This window comes from Chiloscyllium plagiosum, chromosome 3, assembly GCF_004010195.1.
Source record: "Chiloscyllium plagiosum isolate BGI_BamShark_2017 chromosome 3, ASM401019v2, whole genome shotgun sequence".
NCBI classification, from domain to species: Eukaryota; Metazoa; Chordata; class Chondrichthyes; order Orectolobiformes; family Hemiscylliidae; genus Chiloscyllium; species Chiloscyllium plagiosum.
The window spans coordinates 23,394,106-23,418,831 of record NC_057712.1 but is presented as its reverse complement, the minus strand read 5'-3'; the positions used below and the strand labels follow the sequence as shown (position 1 = coordinate 23,418,831).

Below are 24,726 nucleotides of genomic sequence, written 5' to 3'. Positions count from 1 at the left end.
AGTGCAGACGTTCAGAGAAACTTGGGTTGCATTTCCAATTGTCCTTGGAAGTGGCAGGACTGGTAGGTAAGGTGTTTACGAAAGCCTGTGGGATACTGCCTTTGACTGGGGCTGTGTAAGACATTAGTTAGGCAATAGCTGGCATACTGTGTGTAGTTCTGGCTGCCACACCATCGGATGGATTGGAGTTGCACTGGAGAATCCACAGAGAGGATTCACCTGGATATTCCCTGGACTGGAATGACTTAGCTTTGAAGGGAGACCATATAGAGTTGTTTCTCTTGGAGCAGAGAAAATCGAGGAGGGCAGGGATGGGGTGGGGCCTACATCTGTTTGAGGTGTACAAAGTTTTGAGGAGCATAGGTCGGGTATATAGGGAGAAACTTTTACCTTTGCTCAAGGGGTTGAGAACAAGGGGACACTGCTTTAAGGTAATTGAGGGTTTTGGGCACTCATTACTTAAAAGGAATGGTCAAGACATTTGTGAAATATTAAGATGAGCATTTGAAATGTCAGAGCAGACAAGGCTATGGGCCAAGTGTTAGAAAATGGGATTAGAACAATTAGATGCTTGATGACCAATGTGGACATGATGGGTTAAGGGTATTTTCTGTCCTATAAAAAACCCTCTCTCGATATATGTTTGTAAGATGTAGTTTTAGAGGCAGTTGAGTTCCTGCAATTCTTTCATAGTTGGTACACAGTGATGCTGCTGTACTTCAGGAGTGAACAGAGTGCATGCCGAGGGTGTTAGATGGGGTGCCAATTAAGCAGGCTGCTTTGTTCTGTTTGGTGTTGACCTTCTTGAGTGTTTGGAGCTGCACGCATCCAGGCAGCTTCAGAGTATCCCATCACACTCCTGACTTGTGCCTTGTAGATGGTGGACAGGCTTTGAGGAGTCATGAGGTAAGTTTTTCATCACAGAAATCTCAGCCTCTGACCTAATCTCACAGCACTTAAGTGGCTGCTTCCATTCAGTTTCTGATGAATGACAATCCCCAGGTTATGGATGGGGGGGGATTCAGCTACAGTTATGCCACTAAATGTCAAGGGTCGATGGTTGGATTCCATCTTGTTGGAAATGATCATTTCCCAGAACTTGTGTGTACAAATGCTATTGAGAAAATTGTTTTCTAAGGGAAATAAGCTAGTAGTTGGAGCTGAGACAGAGGTGGTTGCAAAGGAATCCTGGGCTGGCAGCAGGCAGTGAATATTGCTCTGAACTCAGATCAAGCATTCTAAGATAGCAGCAACCAAAGTGCCATTGTAAATGTGGCTGTATGTGAGCTCAGACCACTTCAAGTCTTTACAACCCTGTTTATGCCTTGGCAAACAACACCAAAAATTAACCCGAATCTTTGAAAATGATCAAATGAGAAATCCTGTCAGTCTTCCATTAGCCTTTAATTAATACTTGATGATTATTTTATGAATCTGTACTTTGTCAGGGAACAAGCGCTTGATGCATACTGACTGTCGGATTATAAACTTCACATGAGTTGCTGATGTTCTGATATGTGCTACCTGTTGAGACTGCACCCCTCCCTAGACTACCAAATGGTCATTGTGACCAGAAAGATGTTGCAGTGGGCAACTGAATTTGCAACATGTACTCCAGGTGACCCAGGCTCACTACTGACACAGACTCAATATATAAGAGTTGAACACAGAATAAACAAGTTTACCAGAATTAACTGACTGAGACCAGATTCTGTCTCAATCTTTTCCTTATTTTCCTTATCTAATGCATTTTGCTACAATATTTGGATGCACTAATAAATGAGAAAGTTGAAGATGGAGTTGGAAAATTTGGAAATATTTTGATATGAATGAACATTCCTACACGAATAATGCCAGCAGTGACGACCAATCGGACCAAATGCTGCTGCGACTATGAGCTTTGGGTGAATCTGATTGGTCAGCAGCTCTCTAATGCATGACCTCTTCTCAGATGGGGGCTAAATGAATTAAGGTTGTTCCCAGTGTAATATCACTGAGGGCAATCAGGTTTTGGGTGGGCGGATTGGCTTTATGGTGGATTTTATAGATTGGCAGTGGAAGGGGAGTTGTATGCCTCTGCATCAGGAAATACACAGTATTGACTGAGAAATTATCTCTAGCCACTGCAAGAAGGCAAGACGTGGGTGTGAATGGTACATTAGAAGGATTACAATTCTCTGTTAGTTTCCTTCCAGAAATATTTGGATGGATCAGCTATGAAATTAGAAGTGTGGGCAGCTCCAAATAAGCAGAGTACTTACCCCTGGGAAACTTGATCCTTCCGTGCTATTTTCAATCTTAACCTGAAATGGTTTGTGGGCAGGTGAATTACTCATCAGAAGCAGGAGAAGCAGGGTGGAGGATAATGAACAAGTAGAGACTGAGTTCCTAATACATTAATGTAATCCTCAAGTGCAATCCAAGCATGGAAACCTGATGGTTTCCTTGCAGCTGAAGCAGATCTGCAGATAGAATCCCTGCATGGCGGCACTGAAATTTCCATTTATAACACAAGAAAAAAGTCTTCTTGTGGAACCCTCAAGGAAATCTGTTGCCTCCCCCACCTGGATAACCATCTCCAACCTTGGGAAACTTCCTCAAACTCCTGCTGCTCTTCATCTTGAGTAACAAATGTTTCCATGGCAGCAGACAGCCTTTCTCACTTATTGCTCAAAGGCATCTAATTGATTTATGTGAGTGAAAATACACCCAGCGCAGCATTTTGTATTTGTTCCACCCAAATCCTCTTTAAGGATTAAGTCAACCCGATATTCTTGGAAAAGGATATTTTCTCTGGCAAGTGCAAACTCTTATGGTGATATTGTAGATTTTAAATAGATTGAACAAGTTATCACTGAAAGATACATCTGAGTAATTCACAGGGCAGATGATCACAGTTCTGTCATGCCATGGTTTTGACAAATGTATCATATAAGTATTTTTATTTTTGACCTTACCATGTGTGGCAATTGAATGTTGGCTAAGCTGTGGATCAAAGACTGACTGAGATTGGCCAACTCATGCAGAAGGGATTCGTTCTGTTGTTCAATTACTTTGTTTTCCTCTTCTATCGTTTTTAAGTTATTTTCCATTGTTGTGATCTGCAAAGCAAAACATGCAACACCAAGTCTTAACCTCGAAGTTAAATTATACAACATCAATTACTAATCTTTAAGGTAACACACACAACATCAATTAGGAACTTAAAGGTAAAGCATACAAAACTAGGTACTAATAAAAAGAATACAACAGCAATTATTAATTACTAATCCCTAGAAACACAATTAAGAATCTATATGTAAAATGTGCAATGCCAATTAGTAATCTGAAAAGTAACATACAATACCAATTAAAATACATCAAGATTAATTCTGAAGGACTGAAAATTAGGGAAAAGTTCTGTACCAAATTCAGAACCAGAGGCCTTGAAATTCTACTGTGTGAAGATTAATGTAGTAAAGCCTTGCACTCTCCTAAATAATTCCTTTACTGTGAATCACTTAACATTTTTATTTGAATTATGAATAAAGGAATTGCATGTAACTTTTATGACAAAAAACAAAAATATTAAATGTTCAGATTTTAATCTTTGTCCAGTACAATCACAAGGCCAAGACAAATTGAATTGAATAGTCTAGGGGTAATTCATAAATTGTCAACTAGATTTTGTGTTTGGGAGGCCTGTCATTTAAAATCTACTCCTCCATAGCCTGGAAATAAGTGTTGGCAATATTAACTCCTCTCTAGGACATTCCTAAATCCACTATTCCATCAGCTGCATTAATCCACTTGGAATAAATAGATTAATGCCCTGGTAAGATAATAGACAAAGGAACATCATACTTCCACATTAACTTTGATCTGCTAATATCACCAACAGTAATTTCAAAGCTTGTGTCTATGCCAGCTTTGTGAAAATCAGGCCATCAGCTTCCCAACATGACTACTTAAAATGAAAAGTGCGTGTCTGTATCTGGAGTCTGATAATTGATTCATTGTCCAATGGAAGGGCTTCAATTTCAGACAGTTTAGCACTGGAATCTAATCAATGGCAATTTGGCAGTTGGAGTATCCCATTCATAATTACCTAATGGATGATGTATCCAATTTGTCTGGTAATGCTGATGGGCTGATAATGCTGCATCCAGTCCCAGGTTGTACAAAAATAGTGATACCCTTGTTTTTTATCTCTATAAAATATAATAATGGATGGGGTGTTGGAGAATTTTACATGTACATTCTTGTTTGTCAGCGGCCTAGGAAGCTGCATACACTGAAGGTTATCCTAACTACTTAGAAGTTCTTTACTCCTTTTAAGTTCAAAAACCCACCTTTCCTTCTTTTTAGCAGATTTTCTAAATATTGATAAGGATATATATTTGGTGCTGGTTTAGTAATTCACTAAACTGCTGAGTGGTAGTAAGTGGGTTCACATCTGGTGATCTCAGCCAGGTAACTGTGAGAATTGCAGAGCAAAGGCCAGCAGATGCTTCCCCACCGGCTCAGACTTATAACGCCATCATGCAAGTCAACCTGGGACACTCCGGAAGAGCTCTGAGTAGCCTGTTACAAAGTGGCAAAGACAGCAGATCACCTACCCCCCTCTCAGCCAGGGATTGATGCATGGTGTGGGGGACCTAAAGAAGGGAAAATATAAATGAATAAATGCTTTCTATTATAAAGAATTCAAGAAATTTACTATAGAGAACTTCATCTGAAGAGCACGTTGAGATTCTTGTTTTGGCTACAACACCTCATACATTTGTTTGACATTAACATGATGGAACCATACATTGTGATTGTGAGAGAGTTTGTAGTGAGTTGGGAACCAAATATGCTTGGAGATTATTTCATGAAGGGATGGTGGTATCCACTTGTGCTGATCCACAAGGGTACTGTTATTTTGTCTCTTTTATGTCACTGTGAAGCAGTTTCCCCTTTGCAGTGACACTAAAGTGGCAATATTATTGTCAGGCCAGGCTCTGATCTGACTCGGGAATGATCATTTCACCAGTGTATAAACTTAATACTTAGGCTTGATAGCATATTAACTTTACTCCAGTGTGGAGTCATTTTGGGTTTTAAAAGAGCTCAGTGGCACTTTCTGAGCAGTTTTAAAAGGAAACATATACAATATTTTAAGAAAATTAATGGTCCTAATCACATAGATCAAATTCCAAACAGTGGAAATTCACTGACCAGGAGCAAAACAACATTCTGAAGCTCGGAGATGCATTCATTGTAACTCAGGCACTGATAGTTGCAAATTACACTCTGCAGTGCCTTTTTCAGTCTACTAACCAATATTACCACTGGATAGTTCAGTGCCAGCACTGTGCACTGGTCCATTTGTGATGGTTGAAGTATAGTACACCCCTTTTGGTGTATAAAACATTAGGAGTAATAGGCTTCAGTAGGTAGGAGGTAAAAACAATGACTGCAGATACTGGAAACCAGATTCTGGATTAGTGGTGCTGGAAGAGCACAGCAGTTCAGACAGCATCCGAGGAGCAGCGAAATCTGAGCTGAGGCTGGATTTTTAAACCAGATTCCTGGTTCTGCCTCTGGACTGTGCCAATCTTTTAAAAATACCATCTCTTTTCTCTTTGACTAAACAGCAGGACATGGCTATTGCTAGTTGGGTGCAATGATGGGCTGTGGCTAGGAGGAAACCCAAGAACATGCCTACTTTAGGGTTTGGCAGCAATGAATGGGTTAATGATGAAGAGACCCAGAAGGCTGGATCCAATTTGATTCTTTTATTGTGATAATAATATACAGCACCTTTACCAGAAGGGCTGCATGACTTTCTGGGCATGCACACACACTGTGACTTTAAAGACATGCTACCTGGGTTCTAAGTTTGATCATGTCTGCTTCCACTTGAGAATTAGATTCACTTAATTCCTTAATTTCTTCATCCAGCTGCTTGATTTCTTCATCATTCTCTATCCCTAGGGAATAAAAATAAAAGCTAAAAAAAATCACAGATAATTGTTGAATTATTTGAGCACAGTTCAGAATTTACATTTTTATTCATTGAGGTATTAACTGCAAATATTAGCCATCAAATAAAATGAAAACATCAACTTCAGTTTTCTCATTTAATGTTAACATGGCACTGTGTTTATAAGAGAGGTAGTATTGACTGAAACTTTTGAAACTTTAAGCTTTTAGATGGAAATTACTGATGAATTCTCTTAAAAACCATAATCTGATTTGTGAATTCTTATTCAGTGTCAGTGTTAGTTACACAGGAATGTCGGTCCGAAGAGCAGTAGTAAGTCATTCAGTCCTTTGAAGCTGCTCCAGCAATAATGAAATTATGCTGAGCTGTGGTCTCAACTCAACTTTCCTATTTGCCCCTATAACCCTTAACTTCCTTGTCTATCAAAAATCTAACTGTCTTGAATAAATTCAATGACCATCATTCAATGCATTCTGGGAAAGAGAATTCCACATATTAACGACCCTTTGAGGCAAAATCATTGTCATTATTTCTATATTAAAAAGAGACTTCATTCTAAACCATGTACCCTAATTCTACTGTCCTTCACAAAATGATACATCATCTATGTTCACCCTTTCAAGTTCCTTCATATTTGTGTTTTGTGTGGATCATTCAATAAGATTACCTCTCATTCTCCGACACTGCCATGGATATTAGATCCAACTAATTCAAACAGCCAACATAATATGAGCCTTACATATGAGTGAACATTCCCTGAACAACTTTTGAAACAACTGTATCATTTTTTTTCAAATAAGGAGACAAAAATTGAATTAGCGCTTCAGATTAGTCTCACCAGTGCCCTGGCAACTGCTGTAAAATGTTCTTTGTTTTATATTCCATTCCTCTTGCAATAAGCTTGGACATTCCATTTGGCTTCCTAGTTATTTTCTGGACCAACTATTAACTTTATGTGACTCATGTACCAGTATACGCAGATCCATCTGTGTCAATCTCTTTCCATAAAAGATATTATACTGCTTTTCTAATCTTCCTACCAAAATGGGCAATTTCACATTTGCCCATGTTTTAATCAATCTGCCAAATCTTGGAAACTTACTTTCCTAATTATCTTGATGTAATTGGCAAATTTAGCTACCGTGCATAGGCTTGCCATATCCAAGTTATTGATACAGATTATAAATAGTTTAGACCTCTGCACTGGTCCCTGTGGTACTTTCTACTTTCAGCTAGTCAACTCGAAAAGGATGAATTTATCATGGGTCTGAGCTTCTTGAAGGCTAAACAATTCTTTATGAACGCGACTATGTTCCCTACACGGGGCACAAAAGTTCCTTTTGTTTTTGAGGGCTGTCCTTGAGACTTTCTCAGAGGCTGTTTTTTTGTTTATGAGGGTTCCTTTTTGCTCTCTCACTAACTCATTTATTATGTGATATATTCACATTGTGAAAATGCCTTCTGTATTTGTGTTATCATTTGAGGATTTAGGGGGATTAGAAGAATTCATCAAGATCCTCAATAATTTTAATTTTAATCCATTAAAATTAAACTATGACAGACAAGGAAAGAATTAATTTCTAAGACACCAGAGTATTTAAGTTGGTAGTAGACCATAGGCATGACTTAGACAATAGACAATAGACAATAGACAATAGACAATAGACAAGCGGTGCAGGAGTAGGCCATTCAGCCCTTCGAGCCTGCACCGCCATTCAATATAATCATGGCTGATCATTCCTAATCAGTATCCTGTTACTGCCTTATCTCCATAACCCTTGATTCCACTATCTTTGAGAGCTCTATCCAACTCCTTCTTAAATGAATCCAGAGAGTGGGCCTCCACTGCCCTCTGGGGCAGAGCATTCCACACAGCCACCACTCTCTGGGTGAAGAAGTTCCTCCTGAGCTCTGTCCTAAATGGTCTACCCCGTATTTTTAAGCTGTGTCCTCTGGTTCGGCACTCACCCATCAGTGGAAATATGTTTCCTACTGCCAGAGTGTCCAATCCTTTCATAATCTTATACGTCTCAATCAGATCCCCTCTCAATCTTCGAAACTCAAGGGTATACAAGCCCAGTCGCTTCAGTCTTTCAGTGTAAGGTAATCCTGCCATTCCAGGAATTGACCTCGTGAACCTACGCTGCACTCCCTCAATAGCCAGAATGTCTTTTCTCAAATTTGGAGACCAGAACTGCACACAGTACTCCAGGTGTGGTCTCACCAGGGCCCTGTACAGCTGCAGAAACACCTCTTTGGTGCTTCTGCAACAAAGCCTCTCTTCATTCTACCATTGCTGCTTTATGAACTCATATATCAGGCTATGCTTGCAAACCTAATTTTCTCAATAATTTTATTTTTGTTCATGGTAATGTGGTGCTGCTGTTTAGGCCAGCACTTACTGCCCACACTGACTTCCCTGAAGAAGGTGGTGATGAGCTTCCTTCTCGAATGGTTGGGATATGAGGACACCTACAGTGCTGTTAGGATGAGATTTTAAGCCAGTGACAATGAAGAAACAGTGAAGTTCCTTCCTAGGATTCTGTGTGCCTTGGAGGGGAACTTGCAGCTGCTGACGTTGCCATGCATCTGCTGCCCTTGTAGTAGGTAGTAGAAGTTACGGGGTTGGAAGGTGCTTTCTAGGGAGCCTGGGTGGGTTATTGAAGTGCATCTTGTAAATGATACACGCTGCTGCCACAATGTGTCGATGGTGAAGGAAATGAATGTTGAAGGTGGTGGATGTGAGTGCTGATCAAGCCAGCTGTGTGGACTTGCACTGTTTTAAGCTTTTTGAATTTTATAAGTGCTGCAATCATACAGGTAAGTAGAGAGAATTCCACAACACTCTTGTGCCTTACAGAAAGTGGACAGACAGTGGGAAAACAGGAGGCATGTTAATTACCACACAATTCCTAGTCTCTGACTTGCTCTTGTAGCCACAATGCATATTTAGCTGGTCCAGTGCAGTTACTGGTCAATGGAACCCTCAGGGTTTTGATAATGGGTAACCAATGCCATTGAACATCAAGAGGCAATAGTTAGATTCTGTTTTCAAGGTGATGGTCAGTGACTGGCAATTATGTGATGAGAACATTACCCATCAGTTATTAGCCCAAGCCTGGATGTTGTCCAGGTCTTACTGCACATGGACACAGACTGTTTCAGTATCTGAGACAATGCGATTAGTACTGAATGTTGTGCAATCACCACCAAACATTCCCACTTATGACTTTATGATGGAGGCAAGGATATTGATAAAGCAGCTGAAGGTGGTTGGATGTCCAGGAGCTGAGATGCTTGATTTCCAACAACCACACTGTCTTCCTTTGTGCCACATTCAACTCCAATTGGTTGAGAAGTTTCCCTCTGATTACTACTGAATCTAGTTTTACTCAGGCTCCTTGACGTTACACCCAGAAAAATGTGGCTTTGATAATAAGAGCATTCATTCACACCTTATCTCTGCAGCTCAGCTCTTTTTGTTCACGTTTAGATCAAGACTGCAATGAGGTCAGAAGCTGAATGGGCCTTGCAGAATCAAAACTGAATGATAGTGAGCAGGTCAATCCTTTGCAAGTGCCACTTACCAGAATTGCTGATGACTCAATCAATCAATATTGTTGATGATGTAGCATAGACAGATCGGCCAGGAATTGGCTGTGTCGGAATTGTCCTGCTTTTTCAACACAGGGCATTCCTGGGCAATTTTCCACAATGGCAGGCAAATGCCAGTATAGCAGTGGAATAGCTTGGGTAGGTGTGCAGCGCATTCTGAAGCACAAGTCTTCATATTATTACCAGAATGTTGTTCAAGCCCTGTAGCCTCTGCAGTATCCAGTGTCTTCAGCCATATCATGGGTGTTCAAATTGAAAATGTGGGTGGATCAAATCTACAATGTAGATTGAAGTTACCCACAATTATTATGGTCCCTTTCTAACATGCCCCATTTATTATTTCTTGTCTGCTCTTACCCACAGTGTAACTGTGCTCCCATGTGATATCTTGCCTTTCGTATTTCTAATCTCTTTCTTGGCTTTTTGAGACAATCTCATCACTCACTATTACACTAATGACATCTTTAATTAACAGAGTTACCCTCCACCATTTTCCTCGCTTCTTATCTTTAACAGGCGAATTCAAGTATAATCAAAACAAACCAAAAAACAAAGATCGTAAATTTAAATTTCTTTTTTTACTGAGAGTTTTTTTCTTTTGTTTTCAATCTTATTTTCTCTAGGAGTAGCATCGACCTCAATTAAGTATATGCTTCAATCAACATCAGCCCAAAGTATTGTTAATGCCATGAACATTTTTTTAAAAAGTTAAACCGTTAGAAAGATTTGAAAACACTTTGTAGCCCTCTCCTTCCTTCCCATGTCTCCCCCAGCAGTGACAAGTGAATGTTTCGGAAACAAAACATTTTACTATGCTCCTTTTGATGGGATTGTACAAATATCAACAAATAATTAGCATATATTTTGAAGCAGACCAGATTGTTTGCAACAGTAAGCACTCTACTAACCAAAGTATACAGGCCTGGATTTTTGCCTGGAAAAGAATAACGAAGCAAACAGTACTCACTGTTATAAGAGTAAATTGGACAAAAATCTAATTACCTTTGACTTAAAAACATTCAAAGTCTCTGCTTCCATTGCCCTTTCTAAGGATGATACTCACGACCTTTGAGAGGGAAAATAATTCCTTGCCTTGGTTTTAAATGGGTGATGCCTAATTTTTAAACTTCAGGCATCTGCACATGCACCATTATATCCAGAAATTTGAAAGTTGCTGTCAAAGATGGCCAGTTACTCAACAGTGCATGTTACTCAATGCAATGGCATGATATTGGGCAGTTGCCCATTGACTTCCCAGTAAACATAGTAGAATTAAAATAGGGCTGATACATTCTGAAATAAACAAAGTTTTAACATTGTGTTAAAGTGATAATTAGTGGCTTTGACAATTCTGTTTTACAATTGAGAGTACCATTCCTTCAGGAGTTAAAGAATGTTTTGGATTTCAAAATTGTATCAAAAACATATGTTCTCATGTTCTTCTAATTCCATCTGCTTTTCCAAATATCATTTTGCTTTATGTACATCATTTAAATTTAATTTATGACTTCATTTTTTTATTTAACCTGGAATCTGTGGGTGAGATGTTAACTCCTGCATAACCTGCTGCCTTGCACAGAATTCAGATTGGGGCCTCGGTGACTCAGTGAGGATTCTTAAACTGCCTGATTGAAAACCTAGGTGTGTTTTGTTTGCTTTTAGATGCCTTGTTGAAGTATGTTGTGCTGGATCAAATGCTGGATTTGAAGAATTTCTGCTCTAAGCCAAAACAGACTCTGTTGTTCTTTTGCCACTGACAGCAACAGTCATTCAAAAACATCAGAACCATTTACTAAACTTGGAAATTGCAGATTTTCCATTACTAAGATAATGCATGGTGAATTACCAGGATAATTCATCTTCTGGACTTGGACTTACTCAAATATGTTACACTAAAAAACTCTGGCCTAGAAACTGTCACATATGCCTAATGCTGCCGCACAGAATTTATTCGCTAGCCTAATTTATTTCCATGAACCATGGGCATTTTTCACATAGTTTGCATATCCCAAGGTCAAAGACCAGCCTGGTCCGATGTTAGCTGAGGTAGTAAGCAGTGCTGAGGATGAAACAGGGAGGATCGAGTGATTGGTATCTTTGAGTTCCTCAATGAGAGATGTAAAATAAATACTTTAGGGAGGCAACTTCCAGTGATACCTTCACAGCAACTGGTTCAGCCACTAACTGCCTGACAATTCTGATGGCATCTTATATGATTCATGTTGCAGTTAGTTGGTAATGAACTTCGGAAAGGAGATAAATCACTGCTTGGATACGTAAATTGCCAAATGCCTGCACCTCTAAATATGAGCCTTTACAATGGTTCCCTAATGTTAAAGCCCAAAACTTTCAGCTGATACCACAGGCAACAGTGCAGGAACACAAAGAGAAGATAATGCAAGGGACAGAGTCAAAACGTGTGGTACTGGAAAAGCACAGCAGGTCAGGCAGCATCCTGTAGAGCAGGAGAGTCAACGTTTCAGGCATCAGCCCTCCATTAAGATTTCAAGTGACGTTCTGGCTACAGTTAGAGGAGCACATACAGAGGAGATGACAGTGGAGAGGCATTGGGGATGATGGTGTGGCTGAATTTGTCACAACTGCAGACAGATGAAGAAGAGACTCTGTACTCAGACCATTAAAATGCTTGACTCATTTGCACATGGAATCGTGGAGGCAAGTAACATTTAGAGGGAAGCTAATTAAACATATGATGGAGAAAGGAATATGAGGTTATGTCTGAATATATCAATTAAGAGCACTCAGTCCCTTGAGTGCTCAGCTATTCAATAAGATTGTAGCCAATCTAGTTACTCCACATCCCCGGCAACCCATGATTATCTTTCAATCCCTCACTTATCAAAAATCTAATTACCTCTGACTTAAAAACATTCAAAGTCTCTGCTTCCATTGCCTTTTTGAAGGAAGAGACTCAAGATCTTTGAGAGGGAAAAAAATTCCTTATCTTGGTTTTAAATGGTTGATGCCTTATTCTTAAACAGTGCCCTCCAGTTCGAGATTGTCTTGCAAGAAGAAACATCTTTGTCTCATTCATGATGTCAAGAACCCAAAGGATGCTGTATGTTTCAAATCAAGTTTTCTCCTCGCCTTCTAAAGTCCAGTGAAATAAGCCCATACTGTCCAATTTACTCATAAAACAACCAGCCCATTCCAGATATTAAAATAACAAACTTTTTCTGAACTGCTTCCAACATATTTATATCCCACCTTAAATAAAGAGACCATTACAATACACAATGCTCACAAATGCCCTGTATAGCTGCAGTATAACCTTCCTACTTTTGCATTCAGTTGCAATAAATAATAACATACTATTTGCTTTCCAAATTATTTGCTGTATATGCATGCTAATCTTTTGCAGTTCATGTACTAGGACAGTCAGATCTAGCCTGTCTAGCCTTTCCTCATAAGACAATTCATTCACTCCAGATATTAGTTTTGTAAAACTTCTCTGATTGCATTTATATCCTTCTCCAAGTATGGTGACCAATACTTTACACAGTATTCCAGATGCAGTTTCACCAATGCCCTGTATAACTGAAGCATAACCTCCCTACTCCTGCATTCAATTCTCCTTGCAAAAAACATTTTCTTATGTTTCCTGATTACCTTCTGTACCTGCCAACTAACCATCTGCAATTCATGCACCAGGACACCAGATCTCTCTCCATCTCAGATCTCTGCAATTTCTCTTCGCTTAATTAATATATTTCTTTTTAATGTTTCCTGCCAATTTGGATAATTTCACATTTTCCCACATTCCATTCCATTTGCCAGATATTTGCCCATTCACTTAACCTACCTATAGCCCTTTGTAGATTTCTTACATCCTCCTACTTGTCGCTGTGTCAAAGCAAATTTAGCAATCATACATTTGGTCACTTCAGCCAAGCCATTGATTTAAATTGTAAAAAGTTGTGGACTCACATTGATCCCTGTAGCATACCATTCATTATATCTTTCCAACCAGAAATGGTGATCGAGAATGAAGTAAGTTGACTGTCCTAGTAATGTGAGACCGAGATAGATCTATTGGAATGACTAGTTTATTTCTGTGGTGGAAATATTAAGAGTTAATTTGCAATTTGTTGCTATCCATTTCCAGGTGAAGACATTTAAGCAGGTACAATGATGGCCTTCTTGAATCATGGTGGGAAATTCAAAGCCTGTGGGATCTGGGCTGGGATCTGTGAGCTTGTCCTCGTAGATTCACTGGATAGTAATCAGGAATAGAAACCTTGCTGATTTTCTCTTTATTAGCCAACTATAGTGCCTTTAATCTATTGAAATGGCAATTTAACTCAGATGATGTAAAGATATTCACTCAACAGCAGAAAATGCAATATTGATGGTGCAACGAAACAACCTTTTAGATTGACAAGACGTGTTTGCAAGTTCAAATAAACTGCTGAATATGAAGTTCTTTAACACCATCATAAATCAAATTGTTTTGTCCATAATCAATCAATGTCAGATTATCAGATTATTTCCTGAACTGAATAAAAACTGAAACATAACTAATTTTCTTTACACTTGTCCATACTGGGATCATCATCACAACAGTTACTTGGGAAACCAATTTGAGGTCACAGCTTGGAATTTCATTCCTGAATTAGGAAACGTAGAGCAGAAAATTCCCCTGCTCTCAGTGGCTTCCTTGAAACAAACTCCCCCCCAAGTGTCAAGGTTGTTTCTTTGAAATGGAGTGAGAGTGTTGTACATTGCAGTACTAAACAGTAGAGGTAGCATGTGGTCACCAATCCTCCTTTATGTGCTGCACCTAAGGGACTTTTTAATTAACAGTGCAGAGGTTAAAGCACTATGGAGGTCTTAATCAGAAGACAAGATGTAGTTTATTGCATGACAGCAATAGGTACAAGTTACACTGTCCAGTCAGACATAGTTACAAAGAGTGTCAGGATCAAGGGAGGCTGTCTGTCTCCATTGGGACGATACACTGACTTTTCTTCAGCCAAAGACTGTATGACATCATAAAGTCATAATCGAGTCATATAGCATGGAAACAGACCCTTTGGTCTAACCGTGTCAACCATAATTCCCAACTAAACTACTCCCACCTGCCTGTGCTTGGCCCATATCCCTCCAAATATTTCTTATTCATGGACTTATCCAAATGTCTTTTAAACATACTCTCATCCACCACTTCCTCTGGAAGTTCATTATGCACACAAACCACTCTCTGTGTAAAAAAATTGCCCCTCATGTTTTTTTTAAATCTTTCTCCTTTCATCTTAAAAATATGCACCTTAGTCTTGAAATCCCCCACCAGAAGCAGAAGACAGCTGCCATTTACCTTATCATGATGATAAAACCTCTATAACCTCATATACTCCAGTGAAAAGAGTCCCAGACTGTCCAGCCTCTCTCTATAACTCAAACCTTCCATTCCCAGCAACACCCTGGTAAATCTTTTCTGAACCCCCTCCAGCTTAATAATAATAAAATAAGGCAACCAGAATTGGACACAATATACCAGAAGAGACCTCACTAACATTCTGTAAAACCTCAGCATGACTTCCCAACTCCTAAATCTCAAAGGTCTGAGCAATGAAGCATGCTAAACACTTTCTTAACCATCTGTGTACATGTGACACAAACTTCATTTATGTTATGTACCTGAACCCCTAGGTTTCTCTGTTCTACAATACTATCCAAGACTCTACTTTTAAATGTATAGGTCTTGCCCTTGTTTGCTTTGCTAAAACACAAAACCTCACATTTATGCAAATTAAACTGCATCTGCCACTCCTCAATCCATTGACCCAATCAATCAAGATCTCTTTGTAATCTGAGATAACCTTCTTCACTGTCTACTATACCACTAACTTTAGTGTCATCCACAAACTTACTAACCACGCCTTCTATAATCTCATCTAAATCATTTATATAAATGCTCTTTCAGAGCAATTACCTTATATTACAAGGAGGTGGGGGGAGGTGTAGGTGAGAGATGGATTTTGGACTCCACCCAGGATACAGATTGAAGAAGCCACGTGAACGTTGACCAATCAGGGTGACTGATTGAAAGGTTCACTTTGGTTCTCTTTGTCTTTATCCTAGTTACATTGTTAAATAGTACGCCCGCTAGCACCCCCTGCCCTTACATCCGCTCACCAACTCCCTCACAAGCTAACTCATGCTGTCACCAGCCCCAAAGGAACCTCATATTTTCCATGCAAAACAATGCCTTCCACTCATCTTAAAAAAAATCTCTAAACAGTTACTATATATTACACTAAATGTTTAAAAAACCTGCCATTTATGAAAAGTCCATTCAAAATAATAAAAAAACTCAAGTATTTATTTCCTTATGAGAAAAAGACTTCATAAGCTTACATCAAAGGCTGAAAATCCTCTCAGAACAACTTTAAGTTGCAATCAAATTATGAACTTTTATCCAGAGATAATGGTAGGTTGTAGAAATTTGCCAAGTATTAATAATGCCACCATGATTATCTTAGGATAATGACAGCAAACAGCTAGACCAGACTTTTTCCAATTTTAACACAGGCAATTTCCTTTTAAATTTTTAAAGGTCTGAGGATGTAAATAATTTCCCAGATTGAGGTTTTTTTTAAAAATAAACTGCTTACTTTGTAAAATAAACTGCCTGCATCATTGAGATTTTTAAAAATTTCAAGGGACATACGATTTAAATAGCTTCCCAGCTTGACAATTCCACAAGCAGTATCTGCCCTTCTTGAACTACTGAAGATCTGGTCCCCCGAGAGGGGCCTCTCGGTTCTGTGATCGGTCAAATAAATACGAGCAGCGCAGTCTGATTTCAGCAAGATTTAACAATTTATAGGTTATCCAGCAACACTGGGGTTAAGAATCTCTGTGTACTCTGGAAAAGCTGCCCACAATCTTAAAACACAGACAACTTTCATAGGTCTCTTAACAAACAGAACAGCTTTAATTTCAAAATTAATCCAATGAAATGTAATGCTATGACAAACAGACAAAAAATTAAACCAATGATATTTCCTGGGAACTGACTTGTTTTGCGCTTCTTTATCTCTTGGACACCTGGTTTCCAAGGTCAATTAGGATACTTTAATAATGTCATATCTTACTTAGTTAATTCATACTATGAACAGGGCATTGTTTGCTAATCTCTTTCAATAAGGTCAGGAATGCAGTTTTCAGCAGAGTTAGATGCCATTGCTCCTAGAAACCATTCTGTTATGTTATTTTATGTTACTTGCATTAAGTAGCCATTTTGTAGTTAGTAAAAACATGCATTAAATGGTTGCTCCTGACAACAGCCTAAATCCATATTTTAGATTCTCACTATATCTACTTGAAAATGTCTAGCTCCCTCATTGCAGGTTGAAATCCTTGGTGAAAATGGGATCAATAGCATGGAATTCAAATAAATTCAGGTTTCCTTTATGTGTGAATCATACTCTGCCTATTTTTCCCTACTCAAAAAAATGGGATATGTTCAAAATGGGGTTAGGACTTCTGAATCCAGGTGCTGCCTACCACTTTTCAAATGATGATTTTGTAACTCTGCAAAATATGAGCTCATAATTAGTTGAACCTCATGCATTTTGTTTCCTTCTGCTCAAAATAAACATCATATTAAATTTAAGCAAATATTCTTTGCCTATTTAATTCCTTTTTTAAAAAAAATATAAATTTAATTTCCTGCAATTTGTCCCTCTACATAACACCGCTACATCCTTGGCCATTACTTGACCAGTTAGGTGTAAAGCTATAGGGCAATGGGCCAAATGCTGGCAAGTGGGACCACATTAGGTTGGGATATCTGGTTGGCATGAACGTGTTGGACTAAAAGGTCTGTTTCCATGCTGTACATCTCTATGACTCTATGATTGTAGCTAAGCCATGGTTAAGCAAGGCCTGTGCCAGTAAGACTGCTAAAATGTTACAAAGTGAACTACAACTGAAATTATTAGCTTTCTATCCATTGCAGTTAGAATAGATAAATCACAACTGGGACAAAATTGGCTTTAGGGTAGGAGATAGAAGGTGGTGGCTTGTTTGTCGGAATGGAGGCCTGTGACCAATGGTGTTCCTCAGGGATTGATATTGGTCCATTTTTGTTTGTCATTTATATAAATGATTCAGATGAGACTATAGGAAGCATGGTTAGTCAGTTTGCAGATGACACTAAAGTTGGTGGTATAGTGGGCAGTGAAGAAGATTATCTAAGATTACAAAGAGATCTTGATCAATTCGGCCAATGGGCTGAGGAGTGGCAGATGGAGTTTAATTTGGATAAATGTGAGGTATTGCATTTTGGTAATACAAATAAGGGCAGGACTTAAATGATTAATGGTAGGACCTTGGGTATTGTTGGAGAATAGAGAGACCGAGGAGTTCAGGTGCATGATTCTTTGAAATTTGCATCACAGGTAAACAGGATAGTTAAGAAGGCATTTAGCATACTTGCTTCATTGCTCAGACCTTGGAATATTGGGACAGGGACATCATGTTGAAGTTGTACAGGACATTGATGAGGCCTCTTCTGGAGTACAGTGTGCAGTTCTGGTGGCCCTGTTATAGGAAGGCTATTATTAAACGGGAGAAAGCTCAGAAAATATTTACCAGGATGTTGCTGGGAATGGAGGGTTTGAGATATAAAGATAGACTGGAAAGACTGGGACTTTTTTCACTAAAGCGCAGGAGGTTGAGGGTGACCTTATTTAGGTTAGTGAAATCATGTGGGACATTGATAAGGCAAATAGCAAGGTTCTTTTCCCTAGGGTGGGGAAGTTCAAAACTAGGGGGCACATTTTTAAAGTAAGAGGACAAAGATTTGAAAAGGACAATGGGCAACTTCGTGTGATTTGTGTGTGGAGTAAACTGCCAGAAGAAATGTTGCAGGTACAGTTACAATATTTAAATGATGTTTGTATAAGTTCTTGAATAGGAAAGGTTTGGAGGGATATGGGCCAAGCGAAGGCTGGTGGGACAAGTTTAGTTTGGGGACATGGCTGGTATACACTGGTTGGACTGAAGTGTCTGTTTCCATGCTGCATGACGCTATGACTCTGTGGTCATTAGCAGTGGTGCAAAATGGGCTTGCAGCAAATGGAAGATGCCTTTAACACCAGTGCCCAGTTCCTCCTCTATGAATCCATAATAGTCACTAGACATCAAAAACAGACTTTAGAGTGAAGTACTTTGAGATACCTTAGGGTTATCAGGGATGGTTTATATATATATATATATATAGAAATGGGTAGAAATGAGAATCAAAACAATAATGAGTTATGCGTTGCTCTCATAACCCATCGATAAAAATCATTACAACTTGATCTGATGGTCTTACAGTCTTTAAAGCAATGCTTAAATCTATTGTATTTTAAACGATTCCTGGGTAATTTTGTTCAGGATTGCAATTATTTTCCATGTATGCATTAACCACATGCTCTACATATTGATACAAAATAGGTCTACAGAATTGAAAAGTCATAGCGTATGGGAAACAAAGTAGAGAAACTTTGAGAAAATTAAGTTATTAACCAGAATGTAATAAGAACCATGACAATTCCACCACAGTTTAGGAGAATTAGGACCACATCAGCACATATTTTTCACATGTTGTTACAATTAATACTAACACTACGTAAGTATTAAATTTCTAAATTCATGCCATGTTCCTATTCCAATGCTCTGTTCCACCCTTTTCTCTTTTCGATGCCCTAAACACAATTTTGTATTTCTTCGGGCAGGCTTATAAGCCTGTAACAAACCATCAAATGTGTATGAGAGAAACCTGCAGGAAATTATTTGACCTCTGATTCCCTTCCTCTACCACCCACTATACAGAAAAATCAAATTCTCCTTCAAACCAATACAGATGCTCATGACAAGCTCAGAGCTTAACGTAGATGGGAGAGGGTGTGGGAGAAAGAATTGAATATCTGCACCTTTCTCATATATCACAGCTCATTAAAATGACAACAGTTTTACCATTGTTGTTATTGCATGATTTAATATATTACTTATGCAGAGTTTACAGGCTTCAAAACTGCAAGAGCCAGACACGAGATTTAAGAAGGTGCAAAATCTGTTACACCTCTTTTGGCAAGTTATAAGCCGGTCTGGATTTTCATTTCCAAGCCAGAAGCACAGGCAAATTTGGGAAAATTGCTGGTTCTGCAAATCTGACCTGTGTAAAAGGGTCTCAATATTTCAATTTTTATTTTCTTGGTGGTAGGGATGAGTTTAGGAGTAATGTTTCCTGTGATTTTGCTTCACACTGCACAGACCTTCAAATTTCATGGACATCAGTGGCTTCCGTAAGTGTAAGCTAACGTGCCAGTTCAGATCTTCTCAGTGGCATTGCGCTGAGAGCAAATGTTGGTTGGGAGAGAGAGAAAGTGCTAGGGAGTTTGATCAGTTAACATTGCAAAGATTAAAAAAAAAATGTGGATTCTGGAAATCTGAAACAAAACCAGAAGTAATGTGAGAAACTTGGCAGCATCTGAAGAAGGCCACCGGACCCAAAAGGTTAACTCCGCTTTCTCTCCAGGAATCTTTGTTGTTGTAACCCCATAAAGAGCTTAGAGGCAGCCACACAGAGCTTGTCCGGTTCACTGAAGGGCTATGAAAAAGGAGTGCCTCAATGATCCAGAACTTTACCCTGGCTGCAAAATAAAGACAACAAAAACAAATCACAGCCCTTGAGCTCTTGCCATCCATCAGCCCCCACCATACACACCTCATGCACCATCCTTGTCAACCTACGTCAGTTCCTGCCTCTACCCTTCCCCCGCCACCCCCCCCCCCCACCCCCAATAGGGCCTCATATCCTGCAAGTCAAACAATGCAGCACTTACCCACACCCAATGACCATTCAGAATCTCTACAGAAAGTTAATGTCAACTCATTTGCCTTTTATGTTCCATACCAACTCATTTAGTGCCCACCATGTGTACACCTCTGGACCCATGCTGAGATGAAATTTGATAAATTTCTAAGTGTCTATTGCTTAATTCACTGTGTTAAAAACACTCTCATTGATGAAAATCATTAGCCATATTTTTCTTCTTTCAACTATTTAATCCATTTAAAAAAAGAACTTCCTTTCATATTTCCACTTGAACAACTCTAGAAAGACTTGAAGCTGTCAATCAAAACTGACAGGTACCGCACTGTGATAATCATGGGTTATGAAATGATTTATAGAGCACCGATCCATTAAATTTAGCCCTGACGTCCATGTGAACAGATGCAATGAAATGGAAAACATTGATATGTTTAACACTGCAGATGGTGTTTTCTTTCATTTAAAGGCCAGATGTTCAAATGCCATGACAGCTTGACAGTATCCTCCGACAGCCCCAATGATAGCTTGCTTGAAAGCTCTAATGAGTTTGTCCACTTTTTATGTACATACCCGTCTACTTTTCAGAATCACAGGGTACCTAGTACCTCTCCCAATGGACACTTTCCCTTTCCAGATCCCATGTGACCCCTCCCATGTGACCATATCCAAAACAGTACCTTACCTCCCCAAAAGGCACCATACCTTTTTGGAGAACCTTGCAAACTTTACACCATCTCCTGAGAGGTCAAAAGAGCACACATTGTGTTTTGCATATCCCATTCATGAAATTTGGACCTGACTGAAGGCAACTATACTTTAACATGTGCAATTGTCTCTGTGATCCACAGATATGCAAAATGCAATCCACCCCCACTCAACTCCTTATAACCTGCAAAAATGATAGGGTCAGTAAGGTCTGGCCCTTGGCATCATTCGGAGTTAGAGAACATTTCTGTCTCTTCAAAATATTCAGTCTTTAGTCATTTTATATCTTGTAGTTATTTATTTTTTTTTATTTTGCTGCTTTATAAAAAAACATTCATGGGATGTGGGAGTCATTGTTAGCATTTATTGCCTACCCCTAACTCCCAGAGGGCAGTTAAAGCCGACCACATTACTGTGAATCTGGAGTCATGTGTGTGGAAAATCTTGGAAGATTTTCTTCCCTCAAGGACACTGTGCACTATAGGGCTTTTTATAACAATCAACAGTGGTTATGGTCACCATAAAACAAGACATTTCCATTCTAGATCTTTATTGGATTCAAATTTCACCATCTACCAAAGTGGGATTTGAACACACGTCCCTAGAAAACTACCCTGGGATTCCGTGTTCCTGGTGCAGTGACATTACCAATGCACTACTATCGCCATGTTACAAATCAATTCACACTTAACCCAACACAGGCCGAGAAAAAGTCACCAGAGTCTTACCAGGCTACAGGGCTGCTCTCTTATTAGACACCGATGACTCGTTGTGGGTTAACCTGAGGATCGCCACGTCTTAGGTGAGGGGAGAGATTGAGAAGGAGAGTCCTTCATGGTAACCTCAGCCAGGGTGGGAATTGAACCCATGCTGTTGGTGTCATTCTGAATTCAAAACAACCGTTGACAATTAACCCCAACCCCCACCCCCCCACAGCTTCAGAAATCCTTTTGCTTCCAAAATCGCTTGATCCATTGTACTGAACTGTCCACTGATTGATGTTGTACACCATCACCTCATTCATTTACCAAGTGCGTTACATCTGCATAAAACATCAGCAAGATTTCCAGGAACTTTTCTATTAATAAAATCTTTGGCACACACATGGCACAACATAATTTCTTCCAACCTGTTTTATGGAATTTAATACTTAGAGCATTTCAACAGAAAATTGATTCAGAGTCCAATGCAATTCTTTTCTACAATATGAATTGTATTACATCCCCATAACTTGTTTCAAAGCTTCTCACTAAAGTATTTTCTGGTCAGTTGTCATACTGATTATAACATCCTATACCTCTGCACTTGAACTCCACCACTCCAACCCAACAGGGACAGACCACCCCCCCCCGATCCTCACCTTCCACCCCACCAATGTCCGGGTACAGCGCATCATCTTCTACCATTTCCACCACCTAAAGTCAGACCCCATCACCAGAGATATTTTTCCCACCCAACCCCTATCAGCATTCCGCAGAGACCATTTCCTCTGTGATTCTCTTGTTAGGTCCACACCCCCACCTTCCCTCCCCACCAAGCCACTCTCCACTCTCAGCACCTTCCCAAGCCCCACAAGAGGTGTAAAACCTATGCCCACACCTCCATCCACATCCGCAGTTACACCAGCATCATTCCCCACCTTTTCCTCCACTACACCGATAACTGTATTGGTGCCATCTCATGCTCCCAAAAGGAGGTTGAACAGTTTATCAACTTCACTAACACATTCCATCCTGACCGTAATTTCACCTGGACCAATTCGGACACCTCACTCCCCTTCCTGGATCTCCATTAACAGTGACAGACTCAACATGGACATCTACTACAAATCCACCGACTCCCACAGCTACCTGGACTACACCTGCTCCAACTTTGCCTCCTGTAAAAATGCTATCCCTTATTTCCAATTCTCTGCCTCCATTGCATCTGCTCCCAGGAGAACCAGTTCCACCATAGAACACATGCCTCCTTCAAAGACCGCAATTTCCACTTTCACATGGTCGATGATGCCCTCCAGTGCATCTCATCCACTTCCTTCACCTCCACCCCTCAAACTGCAACAAGGACTGAAACCCCTAGTCCTCATCTTCCACCCCACCAACCTCCGGACACATCACATGATCCTCCACCATCTCCGCCACCTATAACCAGACCCCACCACCAGGGATATATTTCCCTCCCCGACCCTATCTGTGTTCTGTAAAGACCATTTCCTCTGTGGCTCACTTGTTAGCTCCATGGCCACCACCAACAACCTCCCTCCCCCATACCAACCAACCCACCCTCCCCTCACAGTACCTTCCTCTGCCACTGCAAGAATTGCAAAATCTGCCCCCACACCTCCCCGCTTACCTCCATCCAAGGACCCATAGGAGCCTTCCACATTCATCAGAGATTTACTCGCACTTCTACACACGTCATCTACTCTGTCCGTCTGCTGTACATTGGGGAGTCAGGCTGCCTACTTGAAGAACGCTTCAGAGAACACGTCTGGGACACACATACGAAGCTGTGGCTGACCACTTCAACTCCCCCCTCCCACTCCCCCGATAACACGCAAGTCCTGGGCCTCCTCCACTGCCAAATCTTTACCAACTGATGCTTGGAGGAAGAACGCCTCATTTTCTGCCTTGGGACCCTCCAAACCCGCAGGATTAATGTGGATTTCACCAGTTTCATCATTTCCCCTCCCCCCCCACCTAATCCCAGATCTAACTTCCAATCGGCACCACCCTCTTGACCTGTCCTTCCTGTCCATCTTCCTTCCCACCTATCTGCTCCACCTTCCTGTCCAACTTATTGCCTTTACCCCCAACTTCATCAGCCTACAGCATTCCCATTTACCTTCCCCCCAGGCCCACCCCCTCCCATTTATCTCTCAGCCCCCTTGGGCCACACCCTCATTCCTGATGAAGAGCTTGTGCTCGAAATGTCAATTGTCCTGCTCCTCAGATGCTGCCTGACTGGCTGTGCTTTTCCAGCACCATATTGCTCGTGATGTGGTCTCCTCTAAATTGAGGAGACAGGACACCAACATGCAGAACATTTCAGAGAACATCTCTGGGACAGACGCACCAAACAACCCCACCGTCCTGTGGCCGACTACTTCAGTTCCCCCTCCCATCCACCAACGACATGCAATTCCTGGGCCGCCTCTGCCGCCAAATCCAAGCCACCCAATGCCTGAAGGAAAAACACTTCATTTTCCATATTGGGACCCTCCAACCCCACAGGATTAATGTGGATTTCACCGGTTTCCTCATTTCACCTCACCCACCACCTCATCCCAGACCCAATCCTCCAACTTGACACTGTCCTCTTGCACTGTGCTATCTTCCTTCCCAAATATATGCTCCACCCATCGCTCCGACCTATCACCATCACCACTCATCTGCATCCACCTATCGCCTTTCCAGCCACTTCTCCCAGCCCCACCCACCCTCCTATTTATCTCACAGCCCCCCTCCCCCACATTCCTGATGAAGAGCTTATGCCCGAAACGTCGACCCTCCTGCTCCTTGGATGCTGCCTGACCTGCTGTGCTTTTCCAGCGCCACACTTTTTGATACTGATCATAGCAGTTAAATCT

The 24,726-nt window shown here is 40.4% G+C and overlaps 1 protein-coding gene across 12 annotated transcripts in view; it reads right to left on the bottom strand.

The window, feature by feature from the left end:
- Positions 1–24,726, bottom strand: part of LOC122541729 (myelin transcription factor 1-like protein) — a 438,359-nt gene that overhangs the window by 9,142 nt on the left and 404,491 nt on the right. For 11 of the 12 annotated variants that reach the window (XM_043678643.1, XM_043678679.1, XM_043678690.1 and 8 more), the window contains 3 exons: positions 5,851–5,954; positions 4,599–4,637; positions 2,958–3,101 (listed from right to left, as the gene is read on the bottom strand). In XM_043678643.1, the coding sequence (XP_043534578.1) occupies positions 2,958–3,101; positions 4,599–4,637; positions 5,851–5,954 (287 nt within the window). The remainder of the gene's footprint in view (positions 1–2,957; positions 3,102–4,598; positions 4,638–5,850; positions 5,955–24,726) is intronic. The other variant, XM_043678620.1, reaches the window with a different exon arrangement.